The 20,218-nt window shown below is 42.9% G+C and overlaps 1 protein-coding gene across 2 annotated transcripts in view; it reads right to left on the reverse strand.

Moving 5' to 3' along the window:
* The window catches only part of CkIalpha (Casein kinase Ialpha), a 225,770-nt gene that overhangs the window by 78,100 nt on the left and 127,452 nt on the right, over nucleotides 1-20,218 (reverse strand). For both annotated transcript variants that reach the window (XM_067782176.1, XM_067782175.1), the window contains exon 3: nucleotides 16,469-17,243. In XM_067782176.1, coding sequence (XP_067638277.1) covers nucleotides 16,469-17,243 — 775 coding nt within the window. The remainder of the gene's footprint in view (nucleotides 1-16,468; nucleotides 17,244-20,218) is intronic.

Consider the following 20,218-nt stretch of genomic DNA (forward strand, 5'->3'; position numbering starts at 1 on the left):
AGTAGTGGGTTTGACCACGTTGTTTTCCTTGGTCGAGTACGAATTGTTCCTCGGTCGCTTTCCTGGGGGTGATGGACTTTTATCCTTGGCACTTTCACTTGCACGCAATTTATGTTCTAAATTCTTTACCTCTAGGGCCGACTCGATGTACATCACTTTTATTACGGAGGCAAAGCGCTTGATTTCCGCGTGTATATTATTACGCCCTATGACAAACTGCACGAAGTCCTCAATCGCCTTGCCTAGCTTGGTCATCTTTTTTTCTCCAGGTGGGTTTTGCTAATTTAACGCAGCTGACGCCTGCTTAATTAGCTCACTTAATGATGGTGTGCCGCTAGAGCCTTGCTGTCGGAGCTCTTTTTGCATAGCTTCGGTGTAGCTCCCGGCGACGACGCTCCTTGCTTGCTTTCGACCTCCGCTCCTTTGGGTTTCGCTACCACTTGCGACGTATTGTCAAGGCCCCCAGTCGATGGGCCACGCCCTTCTGGAGAGCCAGCTAGCTTCCTTCCTACGAATGGATTGAACGCCATCTATTTCTCCTGTGTTTGGTTTTTTATTTTATTATTGTTGTTGCTCATTACCTATTTAATTGGGTCCCCACTTGAGGCCACTATCTTGGTTGTCAATAGGTCTGCCAATCAGAAATTGTCTCCAATGTCCTCTAATGGGAGTCCGAGGAAAGTTGCTGTTACAACAGGGGTGGACCATAATGAGAGAGGTGTTAGAGGCGTTGGTTCCACATAACAATTGAAGAAATGGTTGGTGTCATGTGGGGACACCTTGCAAGCAGGGCAAACATTTTCTATATCGGGGTTGATTCTGGATAGGTAAGAGTTTAACCTGTTACAGTATCCAGATCGAAGTTGGGCTAGAGTGACTCGCGCTTCCCTAGGGAGTGTGCGTTCCTCTTTCGCACGTTTAGGGTATTGCTCTTTGAGTACTGGATTGGCCGGGCAATTCCTGAAATAGAGGTCCGACGCCTGTTTATGGAGTTCACCAATGACCTGCTTATGTTTTTTGGCTTCATACGGCTGTGTTCTCAGGTGCCGTATTTCCTCATAGTGCTTACGGAGGTGACTCCTTAAGCCCCTTGGCGGTGTTGGCTCATCAATCAGATGTCTGTTGGGATGCCCAGGTTTCTGGGTATTCAACAGAAACTGTTTGGTTAGCATTTCATTTCTTTCCCTTATTGGGAGTATTCTCGCCTCATTATGTAGACGGTGTTCTGGGGACATAAGGAGACAGCCCGTGGCGGCTCTGAGGGCAATATTTTGGCAGGCCAGTAGCTTCTTCAAGTGGGTTATCTTTAGGCTTGGCGACCATGTCGGGGACGCGTAGCATGCAGTCGGCTGGCCAATTGCTTTGTAAGTGATAATGAGCGTTTCTTTATCTTTTGTCCCAAGTACTGTCAGCAAGAGATTTGAGGATTTTATTACGGCTCTGGATTTTCGGTACAATTGCGGCTGCATGCTAACCAAAATGTAGATCCTGATCGAACTTCACACCCAAGATTTTGGGGTGTAGGACAGTCGGTAACGTAGTGCCATTGACGTGGACGTTCAAAATGGTCGACATTTGGGAGATCAGGGAGGTAGCCGCTTACTTTGTTACATAGCTCATCAATCTGTGGGCCTGGGCCTGTGGCCATTATTGTGCAGTCATCGGCGTAGGAAACGATAGTAACTCCTTCTGGTGGCGAAGGTAGCTTTGATATGTAAAAGTTAAACAAAAGTGGGGATAGGACACGACCCTGTTTTAACTCTCCTTGGTTTAGATGTTTCGTTTCGAAATTGCATCGATGGCTGCCGTCCACCCAGATAATTTGCGGTCCCACCTTTTAAGACTTGGCGGAAGGGTAGACCCTTCCAGGTCATGCAGTAACGTGCCATGGTTGACCGTATCAAAATCTTTTGATAGGTCTAGCGCAACGAGTACTATTCTATGGTGGGGGTTTTGATTTAGCGCGGTGGTAGTGCTGTGCAGTTTTCTAAAGACATGCTGATGAGAGGCTAGTGGCAAACTGGCCTTGAAATGGGGCAGTAAAATGGCTTCAAGCGTCTTAGCTACTGGCGATAGGAGAGATACCGGGCGATATGACTCTCCTATGTTAGCTGGTTTCCCAGGCTTTAGTAGCGGGACCACTTTTGCCATTTTCCATTATTCAGGAATGACAAAGGTGGAAAGAGACAGGTTGAAGAAATATGACAAATATTTAAAAGCCTCATTTCCTAGGCTGTTAAGCATCGGCATGGCTATGCCGTCAGGGCCCACCGTCTAGCTTCGTCAACCGTAGAATGCATTATATATTGTCGGCAAAAGGCGCTCGCGCATTTTTTCGCATCCGACAGCACTTTATCGCCAAAGGCGATGGAAATTTAGTCGTTGTGCTTGGACGGATTCGATAGGGACTTTACGGTGGACCAAAGCTTACTCACACCGGCGGAGAGGTTACAGCTTCTTAGATGCTCCTCCCATTTCGCCCGCTTGTATTTATCCACAAGCAATCTCATGTGTTGATTTATGTCCCTTATTTGGGGGTCGCCGGGATCGAGCTGTCTTATAAGGTCACGTTCTCTCGCTAAATTAGCGGCCTCCGCCGGAGAGTGAGGCCGAATTTCGGGAATTCTTCCGGCGGGAATAAAGCGAGCCGCGGCGGATTCAATGACCTTGCGGAAAGCACGTTCCCCTTTGCGAGCATCAGACGGGATAGGGAGGGCAGCAAAGCGGCTGTCTGTAAAGGCTTTATATTCTTCCCACTTTCCTTTTTTAAAGTTTATGAAAGTGCGTTTTTCAGAGACTATGAAGTCGGCGGTACGCTCGAGCGAGATGAGTATTGGCAGGTGGCGGATGCAAATGTTACCATTGGCTGCCAGTTGACGCAGTTTACGAGTCCTGCGCTCACGATTGATATATCTGACGAACTGTGACAGTTTCCAACCATACGAGTGGGGCGTATCCGTTTATTGTGCAGAACGTCGTTTCTTCTATTTGATCCGCCAACATCTCACCTCTGCTTTCCGCCTGCAAGTTTGAATGCCATAAGTCGTTATGGGCATTGAAATCGCCTAAGATAATGCGATTGTCGCCAGTGAGGGCGGTATCCACTGGGGCAGCAGGTGGCGGGAGGGATGTAGATGTTGATGATTTCTAGGTTTACATCGCCTGACCGGACAGATAAGCCATGCCGTTCCAGGACATTGTACCTGCGGCCGATGTTGGGATCAAATATATGATATTGCACTGAATGGTGTATGATAAACGCGAGACCGCCTCCATTCCTGCTCTCGCGATCTTTTCTGTGGACATTGTACCCAGAACAGGTCTGCAGAGCAGATCTTGCTGTGAGTTTAGTCTCTTGAATCGCAGCAATGCGGATGTTGTGCCGCTTCATGAAATCGACTATCTCCGTTATCTTACCAGTTAATCCATTACAGTTTAACTGCAGAATTCTGAAGTGCAACGGGGGAGACGTCGTCACTCTAGGAGTAAGTGACGGGTGACTGCGCCTGGGTTGTGAGAGGCTAGGACACAATTGCCCGGTGTATTTGGGTTTGCGACCTGGCAACACGGTGCAATGACCAGAACATCTAAGAAATTGGCACCGACCGCGGCATGAGCTGCATTGGGCGGATGTCGCAAACATATATATTCTGTGCTTGCAGACAGTGCAAAAGGTGGTAGGAACTAAGAGTCTGTTTCCCTGACCTACACGATTGCTGCCGGAAAAGAAGGGGAAAGAGGACGGGGGCAGGGCCGATATACGGTATTGCTGCCCACTCTACTACGGAGATTGTAGTTATGAGTGGGAGTGGCCGCATGAGCTGAAGGCACCATAGGGCGCGAGCAGCTGGGGGAACTAGTAGTGGCTTGCTGAGCAGCATAGCTGCTGGAATGTAGTGGGGGGGGCGCGCGCTAAGGCTCAGACTACGGGACGCCCTTGGGCGTGAACAGCAGGGAGCCACAAAACATTTATAGAAATTACGGGGACGGCTGGTTTTAGGGTCTAGCTCTGAACAACCTGTCCGATGCAACCATCCCTTGCACGAGACACACTGACAAGAGTATGACCGTCATAAAAAGATTCTTTTCCGGCAAACGCAGTAAAACCATTTCTCAGGTCCGGGGTCAGGAGCCGACCGGGATTGGGGTCGATACCTGCCCGGAGCAGGAGAGTATGGAGCAGTCCCGCTGCGAGGAGCTGCTGGAGGGATGACAATTTGTGGGAAAGACATAACGAAGTAAATGGGGTTACACTGTAATGACAGTCCTTGGTCGGGTCCGAGTCGCTCCGGTACATAGAACCAACTTGGAAAGCGCCACTATCTTGGTCCGAGTGTGCAGTTACCTATATAGATCCCGTGGTTGTCTATGCGAAGGCAGGGAGGCCACGTGCAGGTTGACGCAATCCTTCATGAAGACTGCGTTCAGAGCCAGATCAATATTAATCGGGAGGATCTCAACCGAACATGCACCACCAACTTAATGATGACGGACTTTGAACGTACCCCAAGGCCTGCCAAGGTTTTAACGGAACGGAGACGAATGGGACATTAACCGGAAAGTCATTTCGACGGTGTGCCAAGCCGTGTATTGAGATTTCCGAATGTCACAGTCGCCAGCCCTGAGCAAACATATCCAAATCGTTGATGCCAGAATACCTTAATTAAGACCTTACTGGACTCAGTCTTAATGTGACAATCACGTTAGATTTACAAATAATTTACCTCTTTACTTTCCTGAGTGTGTATCCCAGGTTAGGCTGTGGATGCTTAATTAAGGGCGGAATCTACTCGCCCTGTCACTGGAGGTTCTCAGGGTGATTTAGGCCTTTTAAGCCAAAACCTCCTCACCAGCCGCTCTTGGTCGAGGGCTGCTTATTTGATATTCGCAGCTAACCTAATTAATAGGCCGTTCACTGGCCTTGGCCTGAGCTCAGCCTGAAAGTGTGAGTAATAACTTCTTAGGTGATGACTACATGTGTGTATGTGAAATAATCTATTCGCTCTTAGCTTCCCTGTTTGCTTGTTTGCTTACTTTGCTGTTGTTGTGCATTTATTTACTAGCTGATTTATAGTAGTATATCATATAAATTAGCTAGTAAATAAATGCACAATAACAGCGGTTTCCAACGGTTCTCTACTGGCTAAAGGAATGATATCGGTAGATACGACTCACCATCGTTAGCTAGGTTTCCTGGCTTTGGTAGTGGGGTTATCCTTGCTATTTTTAATTATTCTGGAATGACAAGGTGTATTAGCATCGGCATAGCTATTCCGTCTGGGCCTATTATTTTATTTCTTATTTAATCAGCAAAAGTGTGAGGTGTAATGCGCTCGTGTTTGTGTTTATGCGCCCTTTGATTTTTATGACGACTAGCATTGTTAACTAAAGTATGCATTGCAAATTTTCGGCAGAAACTGTTCGCGCAACTCACCAAGTATGAATAACCCCACAAAATCCTAGTCAATGAATTTTTCAAAATTGACTAGACTGAATAACCCCGAAAACTTCTATTTCGCGAAGTACTCAAACAGTATTATAAATAACACCCCACGAAAATCTAGTCACTGAACAATTCAAACACCAACTGTTGTTGTTGTAGCAGTGCTTCGGTAGACTGGGTCGATTTATTAACCGATATCGCGCCATCGATTTTTTGATGGGATTTGGGTTCAGGCAAAAAAAGTTGCACTACGCATACCCAAAAAAATATATTTCAAGCCTGCGAAATTTCATTTTTTTTTTTTACTTTTTTCGACTTTGATTTTTAAGGTTTTTTTCATGACCTACTAAAAAAATTTTCATTTGATTGTAAAATTTTCATTTTCAGAAACATTTTTTTTTTTTCAAAAATCTGTTATCGACAACGTTCTTAGCGGACATTTTTGGGTCGGACAGGGTACACATATGAAAATTTGTTTAGTAGGTCATGAAAAAAACGGGAGCGTGTCATTATTCTGTATTACAAAATTCTGGGTGACAAAATTCTGTAAATAGCAAAAAAATTCTGCTTGAACAAAATTCTGCTTTTTTAAAATTTTGCTTTTTAAAAATTCTGCTTTCTAAAACTCTGCATGTTGAATTCTGGAAGTCAAAATTCCGGAATCATGGCATGGCGTAGCCGGTGTTGGATCGGCTAAGGGTTATTTTTTTAAAGTGCGGCCGAAAGCCGCCTACGCAGAAGGGTATACTACGTAGAAAGACATTACCGTGGCGGTAGGCACGGTTATACCACACACCCGGACTTGGCATGGCCGAAGGCCGCCTATGCAGAAAGGTGTTCTACGTAGACTTACTGTGCCTAGCGCACTTTTTCAAAATAATTACATGACCTCTTTAACATTGTTAACATTATATTTTAATACAGAATTTTGTAATACAGAATTTTGAAAGCAGAATCTTAGAAAGCAGAATTTTAAAAAAGCAGAATTTTAAAAAGCAGAATCTTGTTTTTAGAACTTTGTAGATACAGAATTTCGACACCAACCCGAAAAAAACCTTAAAAATCATAGTCGAAAAAAAGTAAAAAAAATGAAATTTCCCAGGCTCGAAAATTATTTTTTGGGTATGCGTAGTGAAACTTTTTTTCCTGAGCCCAAATCCTATCGAAAAATCGATGGCGCGATATCGGTTAACTTTCGTCCATACAAATCGACCCAGTCTAATGTCGGGGTTGCTTTTGGACATTTAACATTTTACAGTACCCAGACCGAAGTTGAGCTAGAGTAACGGGCGTTTCCCTAGGGAGAGAGCGTTCCTCTTCAGCGAATTCTGGGTATTTTTCTTTAAGAACTGGATTCGGTCCGACGGTTGTTTGTGGCTACCACTGAGGACCTGTTTGTGTTTTTTTGCTTCATACGGCTGTGTTCTCATCAGATGTCTGTTGGGAAGCTCAGGTTTCTGGGTATTCAACAGAAACTGTTTGTTCAGCATTTCTCTCCCTAACGGGGAATAATCTCGGCTCATTGTGTAGATGGTGTGCTGTGAACATAAGAGACAGCCCGTAGCGGTTCTGAGAGCAGTGTTTTGGCAGGCCTGTATTTTCTTCCAGTGAGTAACCTTTAGTCTTGGCGACCATATCGGGGACGCGTAGCATGCAATCAGCCGACCAATTGCTTTGTAAATGGTAATGAGCGTTTCTTTGTCTTTACCCCAAGTGCTGCAGGCAAGAGATTTGAGGATTTTATTACGGCTCTGGATTTTACGTACAATTGCGGTTGCACACTCGCCAAAATGTAGATCCTGATCGAACGTCACTGCTGCTGGCATATGTGCCTAGCCTAATGCTTTCCATAATTTTATACATCTGGTATTTCTTATATTTTAATACAACTCGGTTTATAAAAAAAATAAATAAATAAATGTAAGGCGCGATAACCTCCGAAGAGATCTAAGGCCGAGCTTCTCTTCCAATTTGCGTCGTGCTCCTCTTGATTTTCCCTACAAATCGGCCGGACGGGACCTACATGTTTTATGCCGACTCCGAACGGCATCTGCAAGGCAGATGAGTTTTCACTGAGAGCTTTTCATGGCAGAAATACACCCGGAGCGCTTGCCAAACACTGCCGAGGGGCGACCCCGCTTAGAAAAATTGTCTTCTAATTAAAAAACCTTATTTCTAAAATTTTGATGTTGCTTTGCCCGGGACGTGAACCCAGGGCATACGGTGTGGTAGGCGGAGCACGCTACCATCACACCACGGTGGCCACCACTCGACAACTCGGTTTAAGTTTCAGAAAATTTGATATGTACCTATAACGGCTGCTTTCGGCTTCACTATTCCTTTAATTCTAATTACACGTTCTTACAGATATTAAAACTCATCCTCATTAAAACTCTAAAATACTCAGTAAAACTTCTCATTTTTGTAACATTGTATTTTTCGCCATTAATAAAGAGTTATTAATATATTCGTTCTTCGAAATCCTCATTATTTTCTTGCGAAGCTTGCCTCCGCAAAAGTCACACCCAATATTTTTGGATGTAAGACAGTCGGTAGCGTAACGCCATCAACGTGGATGTCCAATATGGTCGACAGTTGCCATGTCCATGTTGTAAATATGGTAGCCGATGATTTTGTCGGTGACAATGTCAGGTTTCGCGAGGCGAAAAAACTGGAGAAATCAGGGAGATAGCTGTTTATTTTATTGCAAAGCTCATCGATATGTGGGCCTGGACCTGTGACCATTATTGTGCAGTCGTCGGTGCAGGATACAATGGTGACTCCTTCTAGTGGCGAAGGTAGCTTCGATATATGAAAGTTAAACAAAAGCGGGGATAGGACACCACTGTCTGCTACCCCTTGTTTAATTCTTCTGGGTTTACATGTTATGTCTTGTGAGGACCGCAAAACCGAGGGTTTTGTACCCTCACAACATATACCTATTTTTTCCATTTTCTTACATACATGTCATACAAGAATTGAATTTAACTCTGAATTTAACATTTATACATTTTTATGACATGAATTATACCTTTATGAATTACACGTCACAACAAATATATGCGGTCGCATATTTAATTATTATTTACTAAATTGAAGGACAAACCAGACTTGCGCACTTTTGCACGCAAGCAAAATATTTACATTTTTCGCCCACATTAGTTTCAAATATAGGTTACCCTAACATACACTAAAACATTTGGAAGGAAAATGGAAACGCACAAAACATAAAATTGTGCCAATCAACCAACCCTTTGCGCATCCAATGCACTTAGCTACAAATACAACATACATAATAATTTGGATAAACGAAGATCAGCAGCAAAATTCGCCAAACTAAGCGCCGCTACTAATTGGAACTTTTCTTTACATACTTACGTACAACCATACGACACACCAACGCACGCCATAAGCAAAAGTCGAAAGCATCAAACGAGGCCAACGCACCATCAAAACCAAGTGACAGCGAACATACGCATAAACACAAATGATTGAATTCAATAGGTAAAGCGAAGATTGGAAAACACGACAGGCATACAACAAATGTATGGACGAGATTAGGTACATTGTTCGCTATGTATATTAGGGCTCCCGAAAATTGGGATACGAAATGCCGGGATAGCGGATTATCATACATGATCGATAGTATGCATATATATATATATATATACAGATGTACAAGTCATATGCATGATAATGGAAGAAGGGAAAGCGTATGTCGGCGTATAAGCGTATGTATATACTAAGATAATCCAGCGAAAGTAGCGTTAGACTAGTATTCGGTTTTGAATTTCTACACTTTATAATTGTTTAATTGTTATTGTAAAATTACTGACTGCCTGCGCGCAGTCCTACATAATTTTATAGCGGAGGAATTATTACAGATGAATTGTTTTTAGGAAATAACCGTCCGCCGGCGTACAAAATCGTATATAAGGGCGGCAAATTAGCTTGTAAGATCAGAAGTTAGGAGATACGCATATGAGTCAGTGGGCTTCTACCACTGACCAGAACACGACCTGAAGGTTTCTACTTCATTTCGTGATAAGTTTTATATTCAGTAGGAGGTTTCTACTCCAACTGACGGAGAGCTTAGCAGAGGGGTTCTACCTCAGCTACTCTTATCTAGACAGGGACAGAGAATAGGAATAGCTTTTAAGGAAATTGATTTTTTTGAATAAATCTTATAACGTTTTCGGAACTCCTTTGTTTATTTATTTCAAGCGGAATAGGCTCTCCCACCAACTATATGAACCCTGGACGGACTGGGCATACCTCAGCAGAAATAAGTCCGTCACATATGGCGCCCGAGCAAGCTTAAATAAAATCAAGGAAATCGTCAAGGCTTTACATAAAGGATATTCAAAGGAAGGTAACAAGGATATACGGAAAGCAAAACAACGAAGGCTAAGCACAGAAACTAACAAGGAAAGGATACACTAATAAGAAAATGGTAAAGGTATCATGGGTATATTATCTGACCCGAGAGGAGCTGGTAAGTTACCACACGGAGTTAGAGCTGGATGACACAGGAACGGTAAACGAACTAAGGAAGCGACTGGCGGCGTTGGTACAGGCAGAAAAGGACAACGAAAAATGGCGGGATCGGCTTACAGACCTAGCTCTACAACATGCAAGGACGACATCTACTCTAAACAAACCACAGGCAAGTAGTCGGTCGACATCTCCAAGCGCTACGAGAACGGATGACGAGAATACAACCGGCGCACCCATCCAACACGAGGTCCCACAACCACCACTGTATGCGATGCAACAACCAGGCACATACGCAACCACTATGGACCGGGTAAGAAAATGGGGTTTAAAATACGACGGGGGCAAGGACCCTCTAGGGTTCATAGAACGCGTGGAAGAACTGGCAGAAGGATACGAAATAAACGTCAACTCGATACCAAGAGTATTGCCGGAGCTACTCAAAGACAAAGCGTTGGTTTGGTACCGAAATAACAACCGGAGTTGGAAAGAGTGGGACTCATTCAAGAAGGATTTCCTAAAATTTTTCCTCAGCTCCAGATATTTTGAACAGTTGGACGACGAGATACGGGCACGCATGCAAAGACAAGGAGAGAAGTTCAAGCATTATGTGCTAGCACTACAAGGGCTGATGCGACATGCCGCCTACACCGAAGACCAAAAGCTAAACCGCATATACAGGAACTCCCGCAGAGAAATCCAGCTGTATGTTAAAAGAGGCGAGGTCAGCAGCCTGGAAGAATTGGTAAGTTTGGTAGAAGATTATGAAAATATTAACCCTGACAGAGATCCGATGCGACCAACGGCAAGACCATTTGTACCAAGGCGCCCAGAAGAACGTGACCAATATATACAGGCAGAGGAGCGAGAACAGCAGACAGAGGAACAACCACCCCAGAAGTCAGACCCGGCACCAAGATACATCGATACGAGCACGGCGTGCAGACGATGCGGAGGAGGCGGCCATGTCGCATACGGTTGCCGTAGCGCTCGCATCGAATTCTGCTGGACATGCGGAAAGGTAGGCACACTCACACGAAACTGTTGTAGATGTAAACAGGGAAACGTCCAGAGACCTAATTGTCACCGAGGAGTGGAGTCCCCCCATAGGCAACCACGGAGAAAACTAAACACATTACGAAAGACAAAGGGCCGGATCTTAGCAAGCATTACAGTAAATGGCGAAGAGGTGGTAGCCGCAATCGGTACAGGGGCGACCCGAAGCTTTGTAAGTGGAACAAAGGCAAGGAGGCTAAAGACAGGTGTATTCAAGACAATAGAAACGCGAGTGATACTGGGAGATGGCAGATTTAAAACGATCGTAGAAGCGGTAGATGCAGAAGTGAGAATGGGTAACCAAGTGCTGCGAAATGAAATGCTAATCCTACCAGGACTAGTCAACGAAGTGGTGCTTGGAAAGGATTACCTGGCGAAGGTAAACATGGAAATGAGATGCGGAGAACAAACGCTAACATTGAGAACAGACGATCAGGATGAGAAAGCGGTTACATGTATAACAATGGTCGAAAGTAGTCACGAAGATAACAACCCAAAATTTGCGAATACAGACGAGTCGGTGAGTAAATTTCTCAGCAAAGAATTACAGATCTTCGAGGATATAGCAGGGCTATCCAACGTGGCCACGCACAAGATAGTGATGAGAGACGACCGCCCCATAAAACAAAGGTATTACCCGGAGAATCCAAAGGGAAAGTTAAACGTGGTGACAGATGCACTTTCGAGACAGCCGATGGACGAGCAACTAAGCACGTTGACGGTAGAGCAAGGCAAAGACGAGTGCAAGTGGCTGAAAGCGAAGATGGCAGAGGTAAGAAAGGCTCCGGAGAAATTCCCAGACTATGTAATCGAGGACGGAAAGCTATACAGGAGAATAGAGAGTCAAGTTGATGATGAAGACGCAGTACCATGGAAGCTATGTGTACCGACCCCACAGAGACGCAGAGTGCTGGCGGAAATTCATGACACACCAAGCGCAGGACACATGGGCGTTCGAAAATCTATTGCACGAGCGACGCCACGATATTACTGGCCCGGAATGTTCAGAGACGTAAGGAAGTACGTACAGCAATGTCATGGATGTCAGGTATACAAACCTAGTCAACAACAGGCCGCGGGTATGTTAACTAAAATTCCAGAAGAACCGTGGGCAACAATGTGTGCAGACTTTGTTGGTCCAATGCCACGCTCAAAACATGGTAATACAATGGCATTAGTTTTCGTTGACAGATTTTCAAAATGGGTGGAGATAATGGCAATTAGAAAGGCAACAACAGAGAGCGTAATACGAGGATTTAGAGAGAATTTTGGCACGATTTGGCATTCCAAAGGTATTAATCACGGACAACGGAGCTCAGTTCGTGAGCAAACGTTTTAAGAAGTATTTGGAGGAGCTTGGCGTAAAACACCAGCTGACAGCACCATACACACCGCAGGAGAATCCGACAGAAAGAGCGAACCGCAACATCAAGAGGATGATAGCACAGTTTTCAGGGAATGAGCAGAGAACATGGGACGAGCTGATACCAGAGATAACACTCGCATTAAACACAAGCGTATGTGATTCGACCGGGTACAGTCCAGCATATGTAGTACAAGGCAGAGAATCAAGGATCCCCAATAGCCTTTATGACGAGCATACATTCGGTAAAGGTGAGAGAGTAGCTAATCCAGCGGAGAAATCAATGAAGATGAAGGAGATATTCGAGATGTTACGACGGAAGCAGGAGCGAGCATCAGCAGAGCACGCAAAACATTATAATTTAAGAAGAAGGCAATGGCGACCGGCTATAGGCGACCTAGTGCTGGTAAAGGAGCATCAGCTGTCAAAAGCGGTGGATAACTTTGCAGCCAAACTAGCGCCCAGGTACAGTGGACCCCACCGGGTAACGAACTTTGTATCACCAGTGATCGTAGAGCTAGACAAAGTTTTCAGAGGAAGGAGGAGGACAGCCCACTTAAGTGAGCTGAAAGCATACCACGCAACCGACGCCGCCGACAACAACGAATCTAGGAAGCAAAGGCATGAACAGAGTAACAAGAAGAACGCTAGTGAAGATAAAATCCCGTCAACATCGTCCAATCGAACAGCAAACAATATTTCCGAGGTACAACAACCGAGAGAGAACAGCGAGGTAGCCATCTGTGGTACGCTTACACGAGTCAGCGAAGAGACCGAGAGACAACAAGGAGAGAACCAAAGTACAAGCCAACAACTGATAGCATACAGAGACGCTCAAGTGCAAAACAATACGGATAATCAGGTACGAACATTTCCAGAAAATCAGGTACAGGTCGCTCGAGAAACCCAAGTACAGATCGCCAGAGGACCGATACCTGGATCAAGATTACACCTAGGAAGACTGTTTGCTATAGCAGCCCTAAACGAGCACACACCCCGAGACAACTCCGGAATAACGGACTATTACGTGAGATTCTACTGCAACTCGACTCAAATCGGTAGTAACGTACACGCCCAATCGAAACAGTATCAAATCATACATGAAGAAATTTCATTTCAAGAAGTACCCGGACTTCGAATCAACCACTAAAGCCCGGTAAACTTTAACCACAACTACATAATCACATAAATGTACTTCTTAACTAAGCTCAAGATATACCACGTTTTTACAAAACAAAAAATTCCACCATATACGGTGGGAACACCCTAAGGAAAATCCACCAGTTTTTCATTTACAGTATAGACTGGCATCACACACACCACCGACGGGAAGGGCAGCGAAACGCCAGCAACGAACACAGTGAAATATTAAACCGTATGGCCAGCGAGGCCAACGGCAGCCTCAACGACAACAACAGCGACATATTGAGCCTGATGGCCAGCGAGGCCAGTGGTAGCATCAACAGCAGCAACGACAACCATGACGACAGCGACGATGAAGGCAGTGTGGGCGAACACTACTTCCGCGTACGGATCACGCGCACCGGCATGGTGACCATAAGCTTCGCTGCGGTAGGTGAGGGGGGAGTGTGAGGACCCCAAAACCGAGGGTTTTGTACCCTCCCAACATATACCTATTTTTTCCATTTTCTTACATACATGTCATACAAGAATTGAATTTAACTCTGAATTTAACATTTATACATTTTTATGACATGAATTATACCTTTATGAATTACACGTCAAAACAAATACATGCGGTCGCATATTGAATTATTATTTACTAAACTGAAGGACAAACCAGACTTCCGCACTTTTGCACGCAAGCACAATATTTACATTTTTCGCCCACATAAGTTTCAAATATAGGTCACCCTAACATACACTCAAACATTTGGAAGGAAAGTGGAAATGCACAAAACATAAAATTGTGCCGGGCAACCAACCCTTTGCGCATCCAATGCACTTAGCTACCACTGACCAGAACACGACCTGAAGGTTTCTACTTCATTTAGTGATAAGTTTTATATTCAGTAGGAGGTTTCTACTCCAACTGACGGAGAGCTTAGCAGAGGGGTTCTACCTCAGCTACTCTTATCTAGACAGGGACAGAGAATAGGAGTAGCTATTAAGGAAATTGATTTTTTTGAATAAATCTTATAACGTTTTCGGAACTCCTTTATATATTTCAAGCGGAATAGGCTCTCCCACCAACTATAGGAACCCTGGACGGACTGGGCATACCTCAGCAGAAATAAGTCCGTCACAGTCTCTGAATTGCACCGATGCTTGCCGACTAGGCAGATAACACTGGATCACAAATTCCAATTTTTTTTCTGCATCAGAGACGCCATTATGAAATTCCTATGTAAAATCACCACCTGATTCCGAAAATCAAGGTTTTTTTTAAATCTATGGTAACATTTTTAGTTATTTATGAATTACCGTTTTTTTCAAAAAAAAAAAAAAAAAAAAAAAAAAAAAATTGGGTCCACTTAATCACATATATTTCTAGAACGAATTGAGAAATTTCAAAACTGTTTGAAGCTTTTAAAAGGTAATAAAATTTGCTATAAACTGTACATACAACACTTACGAACAATCATTACGGATTTTTTCAAGTTTTTTTTGTAAAAATATAAAAAAAATTATACTTTGCGAGGAAGGGTCTCGAAAACTTTTTATTTTTTTGCAGATTTTTTTTCTCTCTAAGCTCTGTTTTATTACAAAAAAATAAGCTTTTATTCAACAAAAACGATGGACTAATACAAGAGTTATAAGCATTCAAGTAAATATATCCATTTAATACTTAAGTACCAAAAAAGTACTTAAACATTAAAGTACCAAGTAAAGATTCGTAAATATCTCAAAAACATTGCCACAGAATTAAAAATAACCAAGATTTTCGGAATCAGGGGCCGATTTTACATAGGAATTTCATAATGGCGTATCTGGTGCATTTTGGCTGTAAACCAGTGTAATTTGCGTTCCACCTTTGGAGACATGGAGGACCCTTCCAAGTCTTGCAGTAAGGTCTAGCCCAACGAGTACTGTTCTGTGGTGGAGTTTTGATTTAATCCGCAATTTATCGGCGTGTTAGTGGCGTTTAGCGGGCTATGTAGTTTTCGAAAGCCATGCTGATGATTGGCAAGACGCAAATTTGCAGTGAAATAGGGAAGCAGAATGGCTTTAAGTCTCTTGGCTGGCTATAGGTCATTTTCCATTTTTCGGGGGTGACGAAGGTGGACAGGGACAGGTTGAAGACATACGCTAGATAATTAAATCCCTCTTTGCCAAGTTTTTTAAGCATCGGCATGGCTATGCCGTCTGGGCCTACTGCTCTAGATGGTTAAGCTTGAACGATGGCATGTTCATCCTCTTTGGCGATGATGGTAATTGAGGACGCGCTGTGTTTTGTCAACCGTAGAATGCATTACGTATTCTCGGCAGAAAGCGCTCGCGCTCTTTTTCGCATCCGACAGTACTTTACCGCCGAAGGAGATGAATATTTTGTCATTCTGGTCAGTCGAGTTCGATAGGGACTTTACGGTGGACCATAGCTTACCTACACCTAGAGGTTACACTGCTTTAAGTGCTCCTCCCCTTTCGCCCGCTTGTGTTCATCCAGAAGCAATCTGATGCGTTGGTTTATATTCCTTATTTGGGGGTCGACGGGGTCGTGCTGTCTTATAAGGTCACTTTCCCTCGCTAGAGTTGCAGCCTCCGCTGGAATATGTGGCCGGATTTCCGGGATTCTTGTAGCGGGATTGAAACGAGCCGAAGCGGATTCAATGACCTTGCGTTGTTTTACATTTACATATGTTCACGTATAACACAAAACGAAATAAGTAATTTAATTCATTAATACATACAATTGGGATCAAATTATAAATTTTAGTGTAAAAAATTCCGGTTCACTACCCCTATTGATTATTGAGACAGATATTTTTCCACTCACCACTCAATTATTAGTGGGACCTAAGTTATAGTGAACTACCGCCAAATACGAACACGACAGTACGACGAATGTCTCTTTTGAAAGAGAATTAAAGTGATATTAATTCGCAACTCGGAAGAGAATTAATGAAACATTATTATCCTACTCAACTTACCTAAAAAGCTGTCGAAGATACATGTAATCAGGTTGTTCCTCAAAGCGCAAACTACGGCAATAATTCAGATACATTGAGAATTCAGCTGGAAATCCTTTGCAAAGAACTTCAATAGGGGTAGACATTTTCTTTTCCGAAATTTTTTCATACTTTTGTTGCTTGTTATTTGCTTTCATACCTTGCCAAGGCAAAACTCCGCGATTGAAGTACATCATTACATAGCCTAGTGATTCCATATCATCTCTTCTAGATTGCTCAATGCCTAAATGGGCGTTTATTGAAGCATAGCGTGCTGTTCCTGTCAAATTTTTATCCTCACGATACGGTATATGGGTGCGGGAAACTGGGTCACGATATTTTTTGGCCAGTCCAAAGTCAATTAAAAATAGTTTATTGCAATGTCGTCCAATGCCCATAAGAAAGTTATCGGGTTTAATATCTCTGTGAATAAAGCACTTCAAGTGGATGTATTCAAGGCGCCCAATCATTTGATCCACTAGCATTAGCACCGTTTTAATAGTAAAATGGCGTGTGCAAAAATTGAACAAATCCTCCAGAGAGGGTCCAAGTAGATCCATGACCAAAGTGTTAAAATTTTTTTCTTTTCCGTGATATCTGATCCTGGGTATGCCAACACCTCCACTTAAAATTCTATAGAGTTTAGCTTCGTACAGAAGTTGAGGATGTCTCGCGTTTGTGCTCTCCATTTTAACTGCGACTTCCTCACCACTTTGTATGCTCATTCCAAGATAAATGTCTCCAAACGATCCACTGCCTACAAAGTTTATAAAAGGTACATATGTAAAAATACACATCCTAATAAATGAGGAAATCTTTCATATCGAAATCAATCGGCAATACATATTAGTACAATCTCTGACTAAAGTTTACCGAAAAAATCGGAAGTTTGAACCGAGAAAAATACATTTCATTTAAATATTAATATTGTAGTGGAATTTTATACAATAATATAATAATAACTTAGAGGCCGAGCTTCTCTTCCATTTTTTCCTACAAATTGAAGAGACTTACATGTTTTATGCCAACTCCGAAAGGATCTGCGACGCATATAACACTTGTGAAACAAAAAATACCTTTGAAGCCATACCATTTTTTTAGTAGATCTTGAAGATCTAAGAATGACTGCATACAAGGTTTTCTCCGAGCACAGTGGCGTAGTGAGGTTTTCTTGCATCCGGGCCAAACTATTTTTTTTTAACACGCTTTTATTAGCTTGGCCTGCATGTAACGGAATCTGTCAGCTTAATTTTCACCGGTTTCTAGAAGTCTGATTAATTTGAAACTTTGCACACGTATCAAGGCTCGATGACAATGCATTAATGTGATGGCGCGGTGACATAAGGTCAATTGGCCTTATTACCACTTTGAATGGCCATAAGTTTGATTGAAACTTTGCACACGTATCAAGGCTCGATGACAACGCATTAATATGATGGTGTGGTGACTTAAGGTCAACGGCCATAAGGGCAATTGGCCTTATTACCACTTTGAATGGCCATAAGTTTGATTGAAACTTTGCACACGTATCAAGGCTCGATGACAATGCAATAATGGGATGGTGGGCTGACAAAAGGTTAACGGACATAAGGTCAATTGAACTTATGACCACCCCAAATGGCCATAGATTTGAAACCTTTCACATAATGCGAAAAACGCATTCCTTTATTAATGATAGAAGTGGATGCATGGCACATCTACGAAAGAGCACACTGGAGCCCTTTTCAACACGCTTTTATTAGCTTGGCCTGTATGTATCTATGTATCCATGTATGTATGTAACGGAATCTGGAGTGGAGCTGAGAGCCCCGGTAATGCAGACCTCCGAACTCCGTTGCATCTTTTGAAACATTTTAAGATAGGTACTTTTAGCTAGTGCAGGCCACCAGACCAAGGTACCATAAAGAAGAATCGGGCGCACAATAGCTGTGTAAATCTAGTAGTTCACCTTAGGGGAGAATCCTCAGGAGGTGCTATTGTCCCCTTTCAGGTGAACAGCTCTGCTGCTGCCTTCTTGGATCGCTCCACTATATGGTCACTCCATAATAGCTTCCTATCCAGAATGACTCCCAAATACTTGACTTGATCGCTAAGAACGTACCCCCAATTCTTGGCGGTGTAAGATTTGGTACTTTGTAACTCCTCGTGAAGAGGACAAGCTCGGTTTTATCCGGGTTAACTTCCAAACCTGTGGCGGGTTGTACTCCTGGAGTAGCTCCACGATGTCAGCTGGGTCCGTTGGCGTCACTGGAACCCAGGCTCTAGCCCTTGGTCGTGAGGGGACATCACGCACCTCCACTACCTTGAGGCGCGCGCCCGGATATACCACCCCTATCAGCGTGATGGCGGCCCTATAGAGGTTTACCGACCTGGCGTCGTCACAGGCAATTAGCTTAGCATTGCCCTGGAACCACCCTGCGACGGTGTAAGATGGCGGTGGACCAGGGTTGTCTTTCTTAACCTTAACGGCCACCGTAGCAAACGCGGCCTCGATCAACTTCCACTGTTGTTTCGGGATCCTGCCACCTTCGCTGCTATCGTCTATAATGCCAATGATTTACCGACCCTTGGCAATTTCGGCGAAAGGCCGCGTCCAGCCTCCCTGCGTCTTGGCCCTTTTCGGTGCCGTGGGGTTGGATTCATCCATGGATCGCTGGCGTTTCGAGGTTTCATCACTCTCGACTAACACTTTTAAAATTACTTGAACTAAAAAATTAAAAATAAATAATAGTTTAAAAAAACTAAAAAACACGCTTTTATAGCTAACCGAACTAAAAAATAGAAAATAATTTTCAATTAAAAAGAGTTTATATCACAGTAGTAGAAGGTCAAACAATCATTTATAGTGTAGCATTAAGCATCTATGCCCACCTATGCAATACATTTTGCGGCATTACGCATAATGAAGTCCTATGCAATAAATTTTTTTTTTTTTTTTTTGTAGTTAACCACCTCAAAATAAAATTTTAAAAAAATTTAAGTTATTAACTGAATAATTTAATTCACAGTAAAAAGCGTGGTGTGTTGATATTGAATGTTACAATCATTCTACTGGCAACTATCTGAGAGGAAAGATATGAAATAAAGTCAAATGCACCCCACGCTTTTTAAATTGAATTAAATTATTCTGTTAATAACTTAAATTTTTTTATAATTTTATTTTGAGGTGATTAACTACAAATGATTGTTTGGCCTTCTACTACTGTTATATAAACTCTTTTTAATTGAAAATTATTTTCTATTTTTTAGTTCGGTTAGCTATAAAAGCGTGTTTTTTTAAACTATTATTTATTTAATATTTTTTACTTAAAATATTAAGTACAGTCCATTTATACTTGCAGAACGGAACATAAAATTATGAAAAATTAGCTCTAGGGAGCGACAAGTCCAGAGCAACTGTACTACTCAACGAGTTAAACTCACGAATAGTGTGTTTAATGGGGGCATTATTTGCATATTGGTTCTAAAGTTATCACCAAAGAAGGGATACAAATTCCGGAAGAATTGAACATTGAAATTAATCTTTACCAACAAATATGGACAGTCAATGAACCCGTTAATAATGTTATACGCGAAGGAAAAGCAAAGTATGGATCTATGACTTTCAAGAGACTTTAAACTTAAGATCATAAGACGAGCCGAAGGGATATGTTCCGAGAATTCTGTTTATAGCTGTAAGATTACTTGGTCTCCAAATAAAAGCAGCATATTCTAAATGAGACCTGATAAAAG

Source organism: Eurosta solidaginis, chromosome 4 (assembly GCF_040869045.1).
Source record: "Eurosta solidaginis isolate ZX-2024a chromosome 4, ASM4086904v1, whole genome shotgun sequence".
NCBI classification, from domain to species: Eukaryota; Metazoa; Arthropoda; class Insecta; order Diptera; family Tephritidae; genus Eurosta; species Eurosta solidaginis.